At 47.2% G+C, this 18,140-nt stretch overlaps 1 protein-coding gene across 2 annotated transcripts in view; it reads right to left on the bottom strand.

Moving 5' to 3' along the window:
• The window catches only part of TDRD12 (tudor domain containing 12), a 105,545-nt gene that overhangs the window by 8,940 nt on the left and 78,465 nt on the right, over window positions 1-18,140 (bottom strand). For both annotated transcript variants that reach the window (XM_033225605.1, XM_033225606.1), the window contains 6 exons: window positions 14,377-14,476; window positions 11,113-11,297; window positions 9,972-10,182; window positions 7,710-7,802; window positions 5,889-6,061; window positions 3,332-3,400 (listed from right to left, as the gene is read on the bottom strand). In XM_033225605.1, the coding sequence (XP_033081496.1) occupies window positions 3,332-3,400; window positions 5,889-6,061; window positions 7,710-7,802; window positions 9,972-10,182; window positions 11,113-11,297; window positions 14,377-14,476 (831 nt within the window). The remainder of the gene's footprint in view (window positions 1-3,331; window positions 3,401-5,888; window positions 6,062-7,709; window positions 7,803-9,971; window positions 10,183-11,112; window positions 11,298-14,376; window positions 14,477-18,140) is intronic.

Below are 18,140 nucleotides of genomic sequence, written 5' to 3'. Positions count from 1 at the left end.
ATCTCTCTATCTAAAACACATGGACAGACACACGCATTTAAACATATGGGAACCTACTAAATTCAACGTGATGCCCCGTATTTTGTCCTACTTAGTAACTAGCTAGATTACTTATTTTAAAATTTTTAAATTGTGCTATTCTTTTGGTTCTTTGAACAGGTATCCACATTCATGTGGTTCAGTATTTTAAAAGAAGTCAAATTTGGCTGTACACTGAAAAGCTCCTCTCATCCCTGCTCCCCAGCCAGCCAGCTCCCTTCCTCGTGGGTGACAATGTGACTCGGTTTTTATACACCCTTGAAGAGACAATTCAGGCCTAAATGAGCAAACCTACACACACACACATGCATGCACATACATACGCACACACATGCACACACGAGGAGGGGTGTGCTGTCTTTTGACAGCCACACACACACACCTGTGAGAAGGAGGGGTGTGCCTGTCTTCTGATGGGCCCGGAAGAAGCCTGTGGTGCAGCACTTTCCAGATTCAGGCAGCGAGCGTCCCCAGCCACTGCCCCTCCCCAAGCTCTATGCGGTCGCCCACCCTCTTCTCCTTTTCTAGATCCTCCCCTGCTAGGTTGGTTCCTTCCTCCTCATACTACTGAGCTTTGACTCTCCTCAAACAGCAGCAAACCAAGAACGTTCCCCAGCTGCTTTCCTGAGCCCTAGGTTTAGACTTTCAGTAACCTTAAAAACTGGCACCTCCACAGCCCACCTCAGCCTCTCCTCCTCTGCCGTGGGCTGTGCCTGGGAACCACGTGTCACTGTCCACCACACCAGCATCCCCCAAGCACCAGGGCTCAGACACACAGACCCACACTCCCTAACATCTGCCAACCGCTAAGTCCTGTGGCTTTCATATCTGCTGGTCACAGCATGAAATATTCTTGCCATTCCTCTCTACCTGTCAGGATCCCCCATTCTCCAGGAGCTGTCTGAGATGGGGCACTCTCCTAGCAGGTTCCCTATGAAACCTCGCAGTGCCCATACTGCTGCATGCTCTGTGTTCATGACCACGGGTATGTTAAGCTCTCTTAACTACAAAGCTACAGTGCAAAAGGGGCTGTGGGAGCCTTTACACAGAGCTGGGGCTCAAAGTCGGCGCTTCCCATGTGCCACCAAACCTCATTTTGGTTAAATCTACTAAACTTTAATGGCATCTTCATTTCTAAATAAGTATCTTAGAAGTATGGGAAAATTTTTCTTTTGTCTTGAAAGTGCATGGAAACTACCCTCTATCCTAATCCTATGTATCCATTTTTATTAAGGTAAAAAACTAAAAAACTTTAGACCATACTATGTTCATCTTTGTCATTTTTTTTTTTTTTTTTGAGACAAGGTCTTGCTGTCACCCAGGCTGGAGTGCAGTGGCACAATCACGGCTCACTGCAGCCTAAACCTCCTGGGCTCAACCAATCTTCCCACCTCAGTCTCCAAGTAGCTAGAACTACAGGCGTGTACCATCATATCCAGCTAGTTTTTGTATTTTTAGTAGAGACTGGGTCTTGCTATGTTGCCCAGGCTGGTCTCGAACTCCTGAGCTCAAGCAATCCTCCTGCGTCGGCCTTCCAAAGTGCTGGGATTATAGGCATGAGCCACCACGCCCGGCCCACAATATTTTAAATCCTCCTACTTTCAGCTGCAACTCAGGAATCTTTCAAGGTCACCAACCACCAAGAGCCCAGCAGGCCACTAGCCCAGCAGGCCACTAGCCCAGGAGGCCACTAACCCAGCAAGTCACCAGCCCAGCAGGCCACTAACCCAGCAAGTTACCAGCCCAGCAGGCCACTAGCCCAGCAAGTCACCAGCCCAGCAGGCCACCAGCCCAGCAGGCCACTAACCCAGCAAGTCACCAGCCCAGCAGGCCACCAGCCCAGCAGGCCACTAGCCCAGCAAGTCACCAGCCCAGCAGGCCACTAGCCCAGCAAGTCACTAGCCCAGCAGGCCACTAGCCCAGCAAGTCACTAGCCCAGCAGGTCACTAAGCCAGCAAGTCACCAGCCCAGCAGGCCACTAACCCAGCAAGTCACCAGCTCAGCAGGCCACTAGCCCAGCAGGCCACTAACCCAGCAAGTCACCAGCCCAGCAGGCCACTAACCCAGCAGGCCACTAACCCAGCAAGTCACCAGCTCAGCAGGCCACTAGCCCAGCAGGCCACTAACCCAGCAAGTCACCAGCCCAGCAGGCCACTAACCCAGCAGGCCACTAACCCAGCAAGTCACCAGCCCAGCAGGCCACTAGCCCAGCAGGCCACTAGCCCAGTAGGCCACTAACCCAGCAAGTCACCAGCCCAGCAGGCCACTAACCCAGCAAGTCACCAGCCCAGCAGGCCACTAGCCCAGCAGGCCACTAGCCCAGCAGGCCACTAACCCAGCAAGTCACCAGCCCAGCAGGCCACTAGCCCAGCAAGTCACCAGCCCAGCAGGCCACTAACCCAGCAGGCCACTAACCCAGCAAGTCACCAGCTCAGCAGGCCACTAGCCCAGCAGGCCACTAACCCAGCAAGTCACCAGCCCAGCAGGCCACTAGCCCAGCAGGCCACTAACCCAGCAGGCCACTAGCCCAGCAAGCCACTAACCCAACAGGTCTCTAGCCTGGCAGGCCACTAGCTCCATCTTGGTCCTCACTCACTGGGTCTGCAGCTGCACCTAGGCTAGTTCATCACTCCTGTCCGGGACATGCATCCCTCGCCCACCCGCCTCTCCAGGCTTCCCTCCACCTGCTGGCTACAACATCCCCACCCTTCTCCATGCTCCCCAGCGGAGACACCAGGGCTCACCCCCGGACCCCTCCTCTTACACCTCTGGGGCTCCCAGGCCCTGCCATGAGGGCTGTGCTCTTGCCACAGATGCAGCCTGGCTGGAGCCACGTCAGCTCCAGCAGAACACACTGAGAAACCAGCGGCTTCTCAGCCTCCACAAAGCCGCCTGGTCCAAGCCTCCATCCTCCTGTCCGAAGCCCCTGGCACAATCTTTGTCCCCTACCCTCCCTTGAGTCTGTTGTCAATACAGCAGCCACAAATCATCTTCTGTTCAAGTCACCCCTCTGCTCAAAATCTGCTCATGGCTCCAGCCTCTGTGGAGAAAGAGCCCATTCCCTGCAGTGGCCACAGGCCCCGCAAGACCTAGCCCGGCACCTCTGGGTCCCTGTATGCTGCTCCGCTCCGGGCACCTTCATCCTTGCTCGTGGAACTCACCGCCAAGTCCTTCCCTCAGCTCGTGGGGACTCCTCCCAGGCGTCCGTGTGGACCGTCCCTCACTGGCTCTCCCTCACACATGGCCCTGTCTCTGGCATTCTGGGAGAAAGCTCTGTGGTGTTCTTACTCACCCCTGTCCCTCCTGCTCCTTGGATGGACGATCCTGGTCTTGAGCAGGCCTGGTCCCTGTCACCCTCGGCCTGGAGGAAGCAGAGCAGACTTCATTTGCAAATAATCATGTGCGTCTGTGGAGCCTGTCTGGGGACAGTGGAGGACAGAGCTTGGAGTGCAGGGGTAAAAGCACTTTTTACTTACTTACTTATTTATTTATTTATTTTTTGAGATGGAGGCCTGCTTCTAAAGCTACCAGGCCCTACAGACCCCAGGCCTGCTTCTAAAGCTACCAGGCCCTACAGACCCCAGACCTCCGGCCGGGCCGGAGGAGACGTGGAGAGCGAGAGACTGGGCAATTAGGATGTTCAAAAGCATTCGTGTGTATGGGCCATTTAGAATAGCACAAGCGCACAGAGGCACACTTGGAAGAGCCCCGAAGAGACCTGGAGTTTCCACCTCGGACAGGGTCAAGGAGAGGACATGGAGAACTGCAGGCCTCGGATGTGGCTGGTGGAACGGGCAATGGCTGGTGGAACGGGCAATAGGGTAGCAGCTGCGGAAACTGGATGGAGGGTCCCCAAAAATCATGCACAGGATTCCCACAGGGCCCAGTAGCTCCACTTCTGAGTAGCAACCCCAGAGAAGTGAAGGCAGGGGCTCAAACAGGTATTTGTACACCTGTGTACACAGGAGCACATCCACCACAGTCAAGAGGGGCAGCAGCCCAGGTGTGCACAGGCAGATGAATGGAGAAGCAAAATGTGGTTGGTGATCCATGCCATGGAGGACGAGTTTCAAAGGGAAGGAAATCTGACCCGGGCTGCAACACGGGTGGACCTTGAGGACATTCCACTGAGACGAGCCAGACACAAAAGGGCAAACAGTGGACGGTTCCACTGAAAGTGCCCAGGATTGGCAGATTCTTAGAGACAAAGGAGAGTAGGGGGCCTGCGGGGGCAGACTCTGGAATTATTATTTAAGGAGTATGGAGTTTCTGTCCAGAAGATGAGCAAGTTCTGGAGATGGAGAGTGATGATGGTTGCACAGCACTGATAATGTCCTAAATGCCACCGAATTGTACACTTAAAAAGAATTTAAATGGCAGCTGTTGTCATGTGTATTTTGCCACAATAAAACACATGCAATTAAAGTCTTTTTAGCTGTGCTAACAGTGCTCTGGTTAAGTTTTGGGAAACCCTGCCGCTCTCATCCCTGCCCACACTTGGTGCGTGTTTTCCTTCCTTCTCTCATTCCCCTCTCTGGTGGGCTGAGCATGCTGTGGTGTTACTCCCTGGGCTTTCGGGAGTTCCAGCACCTTCTCATATGGTAATTAGGCATCCTGAAGTTGCTGCTCATGTCTTTTGCCCACTTTCTTAACAGATGCCTTCTGTTTTCCTCCTAACTGGAAGCAATTATTGATACAGATCCTTCCCCCTCTGGAGCTGCCAGGATCCCTCCTCAGAGTGACTGTCACAGTCTCCCTAATACCCTCCATGGGAGGAGACGCTGGTGCGGCCACTTTGGAACACTATTGGGTAGTAACTCTAACCATGACTCAGTGATCCCATTCCATCAGAAATTTATCTGTAAGTGTATATATTTGTAAAAGATATGTACGGTAATGTTTAAAGCACCATTACTTGAAGTACCCCAAACTGGAAATCTCCCCAGTCAACAGTAGAATGGGTAAACAAATAATGGTACATTCATACAAAGGAACATTATGTAACTGTGAGAATTTAGAGAATTTATTCCTCCTTTGAGCCTAGCTTCTGTAACTCACTATGGTGAGGAGGCATACTGTCTAATTCCATTCCAAGTACAAAAGCAGGGAAAACCATTCCTGCTTTTCCACATCAGGAGAATGGCTCCTGTTGGGCAGGGGGAGTAGCTAGAGTGAGGGGAGGCTCTAAGCCAGGCTCTGTTTCTTGATCTGGGCTGGTTACATAGGTATACTCAGGAAACACATCACGTCTGACGTGCGTACTTTTCTGTATGTGTGCTATTGGTCAATAAAAAGTTAAAGATCCTTCCTGTAAGAGACGCAGGTGAAATACTATATTTGAGATCGCTTTATAATACGCCAACAAAACCAAGTGTGGGCTGGGGTAGAGATAAAACTAGATTTTCAAAATCTTGGTCATTATTACAACTGAGTGATGGGTACATGGAGACTCATTAAAAACCCTTCTACTTTTTTTTTTTTTGAGACGTCTTTTCACTCTGTCACCAGGCTGGACTGCAGTGGTGTGATCTCGGCTCACTGCAACCTCTGCCTCCCGGGTTCAAGTGATTCTCCTGCCTCAGCCCCCCGAGTAGCTGGGATTACAGGCGTGCGTTGCCACACCCAGCTAATTTTTGTGTTTTTAGTAGAGATGGGGTTTCACCGTGTTGGCCAGGATGGTCTTGATTTCCTGACCTCGTGATCCACCCACCTCAGCCTCCCAAAGTGCTGGGATTACAGGCGTGAGCCACCACGCCAACTCTTCTACTTTCATAAAACATGTCCTTAACACTTGTGAGTTGTATTTCCAAAAAACAGCTCTTCCAAAAAGGAGACAGAAATTCACTTACGGGGTCTGGCTTAGGCTTTCTTCAAAAGCTGGTATCTTTGCATCTTCAAGTAATTTTTTCAGTTGTTCTATGTGTTCTGGATTATCAATGCCCATTCCCACGGACAAAATTTCAGCTCGAACATTATAATCAATGACAGAGGTTTTTAAATTGGAAAGGTTTGTAATGTGCACCTTGAATCAACGAAAAAATCGAACATTAGCAGGAGTCACTCTGAATTTTAACTGAAGCACAGTCACTCTCACAGGGCCTCTCTGGTTCATCCTGCCATGTTGGCTGCACTTCGGCGCTTGCCACGATGTGCAGGGCTTCCCATGGCAGCATCTGGATTGCTTCATACCTGAGACTCCATCCAAATGGTCCAGGCCTTGCCCCATGCCACAGAAATATGAGCAGGTGGTGGGGGGGTGGCAAGAGCAAATCTGGGATAAACCCCTAGTCACGACCAATTTGCAAATCTGGGATAAACCCCTAGTCAGATGCATAATTCTTACATCTTTCTCATTCCTTCTCAACTGTTTTTACCTGCTGAGGCTCAGCGTCTGCCCGTGCCTGGGAAAGGCCTAAGCCAAGAACCTGAATCCTGTTCTGGGCCATTTCTTCTGTTTGTCTTTTCTGCAACCAAAACATCCTCATCCATTTCCATTTATACAAAATTAAGTAAAACACAAAAATCTCTAACAAACTGGCCCTGTTGGTGGCAATGTGGGTATAGGAGGGGCTGTCCCTTCCATGGTGAGGGTGGGGGGTGTCCAGGCCTGCCCTGCCTGGGGCCTCTTCCTAGGTGAACCCCAGGAATGTGTGCCCACCAGGGAATGTGTGGAGGAGCCTCTCTCTGTTCAAACTGGGTGGGAGCAGGAGCAGGTGGAGACGGCGAGGGTGGGTCTGTTTCCCTCTGGCCGCCGTGAGCACTGCCACACGCACTGCAGTGTGGACCCATCTGCCCGGTGGGTTTTTTTCTTTACTTCAATCTCTTTTAAATCTCCACTTAATAAAATTTTTGCTTTTCTCCCCCCAATAAAAAACAAACACAATAATATCACAGCATCAACTAAGATGCCCAAGTCTCCTCATTTACCTGCATTTGTAATCCATATTTTCTCTTCTGAAAACCATTTTCTGCTTAGTCTTAAACCTTACATCCAAACTCCCCTTTTAACATGTTAAAACTTTTCCAACCTCATAAAAACAACTTTCAGCAAAAGTTTTTATAAACTGACTCTGTTAAATCTTGTAAGTATTCATAATAAGATTTAAGTGGAGGAGTGGAGCTCTTGGGGAACAAGCAGGGAGGGTGGTGCCAGCAGTGGTGGAGAGACACGGAGGCCGGTTGAGTCACGTGTCCTTGTCATGTGTCCTCCCCTCCCCCTTCCCCCCGCCTCCCCCAAGGGTTGCTCTGCAGGATGGGGGCTTCGTGTGCTTTGCTCCCAGAGGGAACCCGGTGCCCAGCACTGCTCCTGGCACATGGCAGGTGCTCAGTAAGTGCGTGGGGAATGAGCAAGTTAGAAACTGTCAGCATCAGAGAATGTCACATGGAGTCCTCAAGAAGCTTTGTTCAGCTGCATGTGTGTGTGTGCGTGTGCCTCACATACACAATGCACATGTGTGCTGGGGTTACAATGTAAAATGTTCCCCTGAACAAAAACTAAACCCACAACCCAATTCATGACCCAAATAACATGAAAAACACCTCTCCCTAACAGAGCCCCAAATAAGTCACCGTTTCTGTGCAGTAGTTATTCAAGTGACAGCTTAGAATAATCTGGATAATTTTAGTGGCCCATTCAAACAGACTTATTTTTAAGAAACATGCATACTTACCATTGGATCAATCCAAACTGTATTTCCCAAAGCCAGGATCACTTTTGCAACATGTAATTTTCCAACAATTTTATGATGGATGTACCTAGTAACCTGAAAAAAGCACTTAACATTATTTTAGGTGAGGCTTCACCAAAATACCTTATTTTGTATACACCATACAATTTGCAAAATATTCCATGCATTTCATTTGAGCCTCACAGTAACGCTATGAGGTCACCGATGTCATCACCCCCTTTCGTCCACAAGGCTAATAGCAGAGTTTAGTGAGGCAGGTGTGGAAAGGAACTCGCCCATGGTCTCTTACTAGTGAGTTCCCAGAGCTCAAGGCGGGGTCTGTGCCTTTGGGACCCAACACTGTACATTTCCTTCTGTGTACATGCGTATCCCATCTCCTCCATCACCTACCAATCTGTCTTTAAAGCACGGATGCCTATTTCTTTGAAAGCTCAATGAAAGTGAAGTGAAAGTTGTTCCTCCTGCTCTGAAGCCGTCACTGCAATGGAGCTGCCTTGCAGCCAGTGACACTGGAGCTGAGGGCCTGGTCTTTTGTGTACCCCTCCCTGAGTAAATGGCTGTTGTTTTCTTTCTTTTTTTCTTTGACACAGGATCTCTCTCCACCACCCAGGCTGGAGTGCAGTGGCACAATCATAGCTCACTGCAGCCTTAAACTCCAGGGCCCCAGCAATCCTCCTTCCTCAGCCTCCCCAGTAGCTGAGACCACAGACACGTACCACCACACTTGGTTAATTTTTAATTTTTTTTTTTTTAGAGATGGGGTCTCATAACGTTGCCCAGGCTGGTCTTGAACTCCTAGGCTCAAGCAATCCTCCCATCTTGGGCTCCCAAGGATTACAGGTATGAGTCACCACGCCTGGCCATTGCCGTTTCCTCTCAAGGAGGAACACAACAGGCAGGACCTGTCTAAGCAACCTCTCATGCACATTTTCACATGAACAAAGCAGGGCGAAAGGGACCTGCCCATTTCCGTCCCCCTTGCACTTGGTGAATCAATTCGAAAGAACGGACACTGGAGAAGCTTTCTCCATTCCCACAGAAGGCAGCTCCCTCAAGGGAGACTTTCAGTCAGTCATCTTCACAGGTCAGGTGTTTCTTGGGGAAAGGACTGTGACCTTCTTGCTGATGACTACATTCCCAGAACCCAGGAGGGTACCTGGTACACAGGAGACGGTCATTACAAAGAAGGAACACCACTGCCTTGTGATAAAGGCCCCTTTTACTAAACTTAGAAGAGTAAGGTTGTGTGTTTATCCTGCATCATGGAAGCATTCACTTGTTTATTTCCTGGATAATGTTTAACTTTGTTTGTAACCCAAACTGTTTTTACTTTGCCAATTGCAATGACTTATTTCATGTCCCATTTGTCGAATTATGCAAAATGTAACCTTTCCTTGGAGAATCGGAGCACTTAGCAACACGACTCATGCTCCAGTGATGGGCAGGACTGGCTGCAGGTCTCTCCCTGGCCGCAAGGGCTGGGCCTTCCCACTCCACTTGGACGGCCACGTGAGCCCACATGGGGCCCTCTTCTGTTGCTGTGCCTCAGCACAAGTGGTTCTCTTTGCTTTCAACGCCCATCTGTTCTACTTGGTGACATCCTAGTTATCCCACGAAGCCCAGAGGAAATGACCCTTCCTTTGGCAGCTTTTCTGGCCTCCATCTCTCCTTCCTGGCCCATCGTCCCTGCCCCAGTGGAATCACCTGGCCTCTCCTGAGACCACCCATTGTGCCCCCTCTTTGGCTGGAGGGTCCACTTTTCCACTTTTTTTCTGTTTTTTGATTTGTTTTCTTTAAGAGACAGGGTCTCACTCTGTCACCCAGGCTGGAGTGCAGTGACACGATCATAGATCATTGCAGCCTCAACTTCCTGGGCTCAAGGAATCCTCATCCTTCGGCTTCCCAAACTGTTGAGATTATAGGCCACAGCACCCAGCCTGGAATGTTCACTTTTGTAGGTGCTTCCCCTGCTTAGGCTGTGGGCAATTTATGTTACCGACATCCCTACTTTATACCAATTCTGTGAGCGTAAGCACAAGGTTAGTGGCGGCGGCAGTGTTGTGGCTACCCAGCACCTCTCTGAGGGCTCAGCTGGGATGTTCACACACCATGGGGATCTGAGCAGACCGCTCTTTCCCTGCCCAAATGTCACACTCTAAATCCAGACAGGCCTCAATTCTGTGTATATTCTGGGTTAAACACATTCTAAAAGTCAACACTAGACAAAAAGCCAAAATAACCCACCTTCGGATTCCATTCCATTTCATTGTCTGCAGGTTTCACCCTACAGACAATAAACTCCACAGCCTGCGGGGGAAGCGTGTGGAAATGTTCTGGGAGATGTAGCAGCTGGTCCCTTGTGACAAGTCCTGTCCTGCCTTCGTCGATGAACTCTACAAGGATGTCATCCAGGGCCCAGGCATCTTCTTTTTGGCTCACTTCCAACACCTGAACCCTGGAGAGCAACGGGGCATTGGTTCAACACACACAGAGATTCCAGAAAGGATTGTGCTTGCCTCAAATTACCATGAAATGGAAAATATATAAAAAGACTCCGAAATGCCATGATTTTACTCTATACTAGAAATAAAAACTAAGGTCTTCAGTAATTCAAGTGGTGGAGTTTTTAAAGTATACATAGGTATAAAAACATGTACTTTTGAATAAGAATAAATCCTTTTATCTAACAACATAATAAAAATTAACATAGCAAATTAAAGTCACAAAGTTTTTTTCTTTTTTTCTTTTTGTCTTTTTTGTTTGTTTGTTTTTTGTAGAGACAAGGTCTTGCTCTGTGGCCCAGACTGGAGTGCAGTGGCATGATCATAGCTCAGTGCAGCCTCGACCTCCTGGGCTTAAGCAATCCATTCACCTCAGCCTCCCACAGTGCTGGGATTACAGGCATGAGTGATGTCACCTGTCAAGTTTCAAAGTTTCTGAATTCAAGGCTATCACCAGGTGGCGCCAGGTGTGGATTTAAGGGAAGTGGGTGCAAACAAGCATGTGATTCAGACTGACTAGGTTGGTACAAACTATGCCAGGTATCAAGCTGACCTGACACCATGTTCGTAACATTGCCAAGGCTGTTTTCTTATCTGTAGAACGGGAATGATGCCCACTTGATAGAAACTTGGCAAGAATTAAGTGAGTTAAAGATGTATGTGTATGTTGTACGCAGTGATGGCTCAACGGGTCACGGTGTCACCATGCTCAGGAGCCTGGGGAAGAGTTTCCCATGAAGAACTGGAGCAGATGTGGGGGGAAAACCCCGCTGTCACCAGGTTCACATACACACTCAAATGGACAGAGGTGAAAATAGGAACTCAACACCATTTAGTTACCTCATGCTTCAAAACTTTACAGGTGAAATAAACAGATATGTTACCTGTGAAAAAGCGTTTTTTCTGCTAATCCATACAATCCAAACTTCTTCACCTTTTCCACAGTTGTTTTATTAGAATCCTTAAAATACTCATTCATTTCAGCATCGAGAGTTGCATAAAGATCCATGTGTTTATCAATTATACGGCCAACATAATTTGTTGCATTCAAAATATAAAAAGGTATTATCTGAAACATATATAGTAAACATGACCAGGAAACAAACTTAGTCTAAACTGGAGATGTACACACTCCCTGTATCTGCAGAAATCAGTACCCAATCTAAGAAACCAAAGCTTAGCAACGTGGATTTAGAAATAAACTAGGAAGCTAGCCAAAAAGGCAAGGCAAAACCAATACCTCACATAGTCACAAAGAATTAGAGTTTCACTTTAAATCTAATGGAAGATTTTTTTATTTTGCAAATTTCATTATTTTAAATCTTCATTATTAGGTATAAGTGTTCCTTTGTTTACCTTCTAACTGCACTTCTATAGAAATTCTTCTTAAAATAGCATTGCTGTCTCTTGAGACCTTCCGATCTTTTTTCAGGTAACAAGATACATCTTATTTTATTTTATTTTTTTTGAGACGGAGTCTCACTCTGTTGTCCAGGCTGGAGTGCAGTGGTGCGATCTCGGCTCACTGCAAGCTCCGCCTCCCGGGTTCACACCATTCTCCTGCCTCAGCCTCCCAAGTAGCGGGGACTACAGGCGCCTGCCACCACGCCCAGCTAATTTTTTTGTATTTTTAGTAGAGACGGGGTTTCACCGCGTTAGCCAGGATGGTCTCGATCTCCTGACCTCGTGATCCGCCCGCCTCGGACTCCCAAAGTCCTGGGATTACAGACTTGAGCCACCTTGCCCGGCCAAGATACATCTTATTACGAGCATACTGTTTACCAGCTTCCAGGGTTATAGGGATAAAACTGTGTCCTACAGGGACCCTCGGCAATCCAGAAGTGGACAGAGAGGCCACAGCTTGCGTATGCTGGAGAAGACAGCCCTTCACAGGTTAGAGTAGGCATGGGGACCAGTGTGTGAGGAAGAAGTCAGCGTGCAGAGGGCAGAGACACCCTGCATGAAGGCAGGGAGCCCTGGCTGCCCAGAGCAGATGCCAGGAGTGAGAAGTAGGCACTTGGCAGGATGGGGGAGAGGGCCGGGCTGGCGACACCCACAGGCACCAGTGTCTGTGCCTGTGCGGGAGGAAGCAGAGGGAAGCAATAGACCTGAGAACAGAGAGCTCTAGAACAGGCAAGAGGCCCTCCCTGGAAACAGGCTCAGCCAGTGTGATAAGCGAGCCTGGAAGGCTTCACCTGCCTCCACAGTGGGTGAAGGCTGGAGCCCCTACAAAATCTCCACACTGTCCCTCCAGGGACAAGAGAGATGAAGGAAGAGAAAACCAGGTAAGAGTTCAGGAGGGGAACAGGGCCAGGGAATCTCAGAAATCTTAGACACTACATCACCATATTCATTTTATACAGTATATAAAACAACAGAAATGGGAACTCTGTGAAATCAGAAAAGTTACCCTGACCCACACCTCCTCCAAAATGCCAGGAAAACAAATTCTATCCAAAAACGAGCAGCAGCAAAGTAACAAGGTTAAATCCGATATGAAGTCATCATAAAATAACAAAATGTATTATATAAAAATAAAATAATTAAAAAGAGAAGAGCAGAAGAACCATCCCTACAGACAATGAAACCTGTTAGAAAGATACATCCACAAACAGATTAAAAACATAACCTTCAAGAAACACTGCATTTAGTTTGTTAACTAAGAAAACAATACATGTATAAAAGAGTAACAGATCAGAATTACAACAACTTAGAAATGAGGTGACAGAACGCAGGAAAGAGTTAGAAATTTTTTTTAAAAATTCAATAATGAAAACTGTAGTGGGCTGGATGGTGACTCTCCCAAAAGAGGTATGTCCATGTCCTAACCCCAAGGTCACTGTGACTTTGACCTGACTTGAAAACAGGGTCTTTGCAGTGGTAGTAAAATCTGCAGACCAGGAAATGGCTCTGGGTTATCCAGATGGGCCCTCCCGCCAATGAAACGTCCTTTATAAGGGGCACAGAGAAGAGGAGGTCATGTGAAGATGCAGGTAGAGAAAGAGCTACAGTGGCTGCCGGCTGAGACACAAGGACGCCGGGCGAACCACAGGCCAGGTCACCTTCTGGAGGCTGCAGAGGGGCACAGCCCTGCTGACACCCTGATGTTGGACTCTGGCATCCACGAACATGACAGAAGAAATGTACGTGACTTTAAGTCACTAACTCGGTGGTAATCTTTTACAGTAGCCTAGGAAATTAACACAAAAGATACTGCCCTAAGGGAAACAGGTGAAAGGGATAGAAATTGCATGCTCAGGCCGGGCGCGGTGGCTCAAGCCTGTAATCCCAGCACTTTGGGAGGCCGAGATGGGCGCATCACGAGGTCAGGAGATTGAGACCATCCTGGCTAACACAGTGAAACCCCGTCTCCACTAAAAAAAAAAATACAAAAAACTAGCCGGGCGAGGTGGCGGGCACCTGTAGTCCCAGCTACTTGGGAGGATGAGGCAGGAGAATGGCGTAAACCCGGGAGGCGGAGCTTGCAGTGAGCTGAGATCCGGCCACTGCACTCCAGACTCTGTCTCAACCAAAAAAAAAAAAAAAAAAAGAAATTGCATGCTCAAAAATAAATGAAGAAATTAATAAAAAGGGGATCTGGAAGAAAATTTAAAAATCCTTAACTTGGCAATTCTATCTGCATCTTATTACAGAATTTTCCTCAAAGAAATTATCACGAATGTCTTGAAAAGATTCATGTAATCACTGTATTATTATTATTTTTAAAATTTGTTTGTAGAGACAAGGTCTCACTATGTTGCCCAGGCTGGTCTTGAACTCCTGGCCTCAAGTGATCTGCCCGCCTCAGTCTCCCAAAATGATGAGATTACAGGTAGGAGCCACTGTGTCCAGTCACTGCATTATTTTTAATGGCCCCCAAATAGAAACATTTTCTGAAAATACAATTGAAAAAAAAAATCCTTAAACTGTCATCCATTACTGAATTTGATCTTGGCTTATAAATAAGCTGGGGCCCTGAAATAAGGCACCTTGTAAGGATGCACGCCTCTGGTTGGATTAATGGTGGTATGTTAATACTGATCACTGGAAGACATCATTACATCTACTAAGATCCTGCTTAACAAATAAAACACATTTATTAACATGATCATTCGTCAGAGGACACAAGGATCTTTAACCAAACCTACTTTAATGTATCCAAATGAAGGTAGGGCTTGGCTGGACAGTTTCCTGGGCATGTCCGTTTCTGGATTAATACGGTGTCGGTCAGGACAGATCCTCTTGTCTCTGAAAATGAAATGACTAGATTTACCATAAATAAGTAATAATTGTTAATGTGAATTTTAATGCTTTCTTCAGAAAATTAATCTGCAACCTAAATCAGAGAACTTTTATTCCAAACACCCTAAAAATTGAATAACCACATTAAATATTTCAGATGACATTAATAATATATAAATAAGTACAAACGGATTTTACATTTTAATTAACACTGAATAAACTCAATAAGTTACTTCATTATTTCTCTAGCAAACTTTTTTTTTTTTTAAGAGTTTGGTCTCACTCTGTTGCCCAGGCTGGAGTGCAGTGGCAAGATCATGTCTCACCACAGCCTCTTAACTCCTCGGCTCAAGAGATCCTCCCTGCTCAGCCACCCTATTTCTCTAGCCATTCTAAAATGCATTATGTAAATGGACAAAATATATTTTCAAAATAAAGACTGAATTACAAATACATTGCCATAATACACAACAAAGGCCAATCGACCTCTAACCCAGAAGCCATTCCTTAACTACAATGCTGCTTCCACATTGAGAAATAGTGGAAATTGTCGTTTTAAAAGTCAGTATTTGACGCCGAGCGCGGTGGTTCGTGCCTGTAATCCCAGCACTTTGGGAGGCCAAGACAGGCCAATCACCTGAGGTCAGGAGCTCGAGACCAGCCTGGTCAACATGGTGAAACCCTGACTCTACTAAAAATACGAAAATTAGCTGGGCGTGATGGCGGGCGCCTACTTACAGTCCCAGCTACTCAGGAGGCTGATGCAGGAAAATCGCTTGAACCCAGGAGGCAGAGGTTGCAGTGAGCCAAGATGGTGCCACTGTACCCCAGCCTGGGTGACAGAGCAAGACTCCATCTCTAAATAAATAAATAAATAAAGTCAATATTTGGCTGGGGATGGTGGCTCATGCCTGTAATCCCAACACTTTGGGAGGCTGAGGTGGGAGGACCACTTGAGGTGAGGGGTTTGAGACCAGCTTGGCCAACATGGCGAACCCCATCTCTACTAAAAATACAAAAATTAGCCAGGTGTGGTGGTGCACACCTGTGATCCCAGCTACTCAGGAGGCTGAGGCACAAGAACTGCTTGAACCCGGAAGGCGGAGGTTTCAGCGAGCTGAGATCATGCCATTGCACTCCAGCCTGGGTGACAGAGCCAGAGACTGTCTTAGAAAAAAAAAAAAAAAAAGTCGGTTTTCTTTAAGCATAAATAGAAGTGCTGCTAGTAACACATTTAATGTACAATAATTCAAAAACGTTAATGTCAACAGTTATCTTTAAATTTAATCCAGCAGCTACGTATCAGACACCCACGTCCCAGCCTCAGCTGTCTGTGTATCAAGCAGTGGTGGTGTGTCTGGATCAGGCAGAGAAGCCCCATGACTGTCAAAGTACCCATGCTCTCCAAGCTGATCAACACAATCAAAGCAGTCCCTAGCAAAACTCCACAAGATTTCTGAAGAAACTAATAGGCTCATTCTAAAATGTACATGGAGGCCAGGTGGGGTGGCTCATGCCTGTAATCCCAGCACTTTCAGAGGCTGAGGCAGGTGGGTCAGCTGAGGTCAGGAGTTTGCGATTAGCCTGGCCAACATGGTGAAACCCTGTCTCTAATGAAAATACAAAAATTAACTGGGCATGGTGGCACACGCCTGTAGTCCCAGCTACTCAGGAAGCTGAGGCAGGAGAACTGTTTGAACCCAGAAGGCAGAGGCTGCAGTGAGCCGAGATTGCGCCACTGCACTCCAGCCTGGGTGACAGAGCGACACTCCATCTCAAAAAAAAAAAAAAAAGATACAAAAAATAAAATGTATGTGGAGGTGCAATGGATTTAAAATAGCCAAACAACCTTGGTGAGGACCAAAGCTGGAGGACTCATACACCAGCTCCTAAGACTTGCTATAAGAAAGTGTAGTACTGGTATAAAGTTAGACCAATAGGCCAATGTAACAGAACAGAGTCCAAAAATGGACCACATATACCATCATCTGGCTTATGGCAAATGCATTAATGCAGTGAGAACCAAATGATATTTTAAATAAACAATGCTGGAGCAAACCATTATTTATATGGAAAAATCAAACCTTGCCCCGGATTTCACATTACACATATAATTTTTTTTCTTTTTTCTTTATTTTGGACATAGGATCTCATTCTATCGCCCAGGCTGAAGTGCAGTGGCACAATCACAGCTCACTGAATCCTTGACTTCCCAGGCTCAAGTGATCTTCCTACCCCAGGCTCCTCAGTAGCTGGGACTACAGGCATGTGCCACCACAGCTGGTGTGTATGTGTATGTGTATAAATATATACACACATATATGAATATACACACACATATACACATATATGTGTGTGTATATATATACATACACACACACACACACACATATATATATATATATATATATTTTTTTAAAGACACCAGGTCTCTGTGTGTTGCCCAGGCTGGTCTTGGAACTCCTGAGCTCAAGTGATCCTCCCACTTCAGCCTCCCAAAGCGCTGGGATTATAGGTGCGAGCCACCATACGTGGTCATACACACAAACTAATTTAATATGAATTATAAGTGTAACTGTGAAAGCTAAAACTATAAAGCTTCTAGAAATATAGGAGAATGCCTTCATGACCTTGAAATAGATAATTTTTTTTTTTTTTTTGAGATGGAATCTCACTCTGTGGTCCAGGCTGGAATGCAGCGGCACAATCTCTCACTCTGTCACCCAGTCTGGAGTGCAGTGGTGTGAACTTGGCTCACTGCAACCTCTACTTCCCAGGTTCAAGTGATTCTCCTGCCTCAGCCTCCTATGTAGCTGATTACAGGTGTGTGCCACCACAGCCAGCTAATTTTTTTCTTTCTTCTTTTTGAGACAGAATCTTGCTCTGTCTCCAGGCTGGAGTGCAGTGGCGTGATCTTGGCTCACTACAACCTCTGCCTCCAGGGTTCAAGTGATTCTCCTGCCTCAGCCTCCTGAGTAGCTGGGACCTACAGGTACATACCACCATGCCCAGCTAATTTTTGTATTTTTTTAGTAGAGACGGGGTTTCACCATGTTGACCAGGATGGTCTCGATCTCTTGATCTCGTGATCCGCCTGCCTTGGCCTCCCAAAGTGCTGGGATTACAGGCATGAGCCACTGCACCTGGCTGAGATAGGCAAATATTTCCTATAAGCACACAAAAAAGTAACCCGAAAATACTTCATCAGGCTGGGCACAGTGGCTCACGCCTGTAATCCCAGCACTTTGGGAGGTCAAGGCAGGCGGATCACGAGGTCAGGAGATCAAAACTATCCTGGCTAACATGGTGAAACTCCGTCTCTACTAAAAACACAAAAAAATTAGCCAAGCGTGGTGGCGGGCGCCTGTAGTCCCAACTACTTGGGAGGTTGAAACAGGAGGATGGCATGAACCCGGGAGGCAGAGCTTGCAGTAAGCCAAGATAGCGCCACTGCACTCCAGCCTGGGTGACAGAGTGAAATGCCATCTCAAAGAAACAAAAAACAAAAAACTTCAACAAAATTTAAAATGCCTGTTCATCATCAGCAGAGTATTAAAAGAGTGAAAATGCAAGCCACAGCTTGGAGGAGACATTCTCAGTGCACACATCACACAAAGTACTTACGTTGGGTATATATAAGCTACTCCCCCCACAAACCAAGACAAAAAAG

The sequence above is a fragment of the Trachypithecus francoisi genome, unplaced genomic scaffold (assembly GCF_009764315.1).
Source record: "Trachypithecus francoisi isolate TF-2019V2 unplaced genomic scaffold, Tfra_2.0 Lachesis_group12, whole genome shotgun sequence".
Lineage (NCBI taxonomy): Eukaryota > Metazoa > Chordata > Mammalia > Primates > Cercopithecidae > Trachypithecus > Trachypithecus francoisi.
This window is presented reverse-complemented; position numbering and strand designations above follow the sequence as displayed.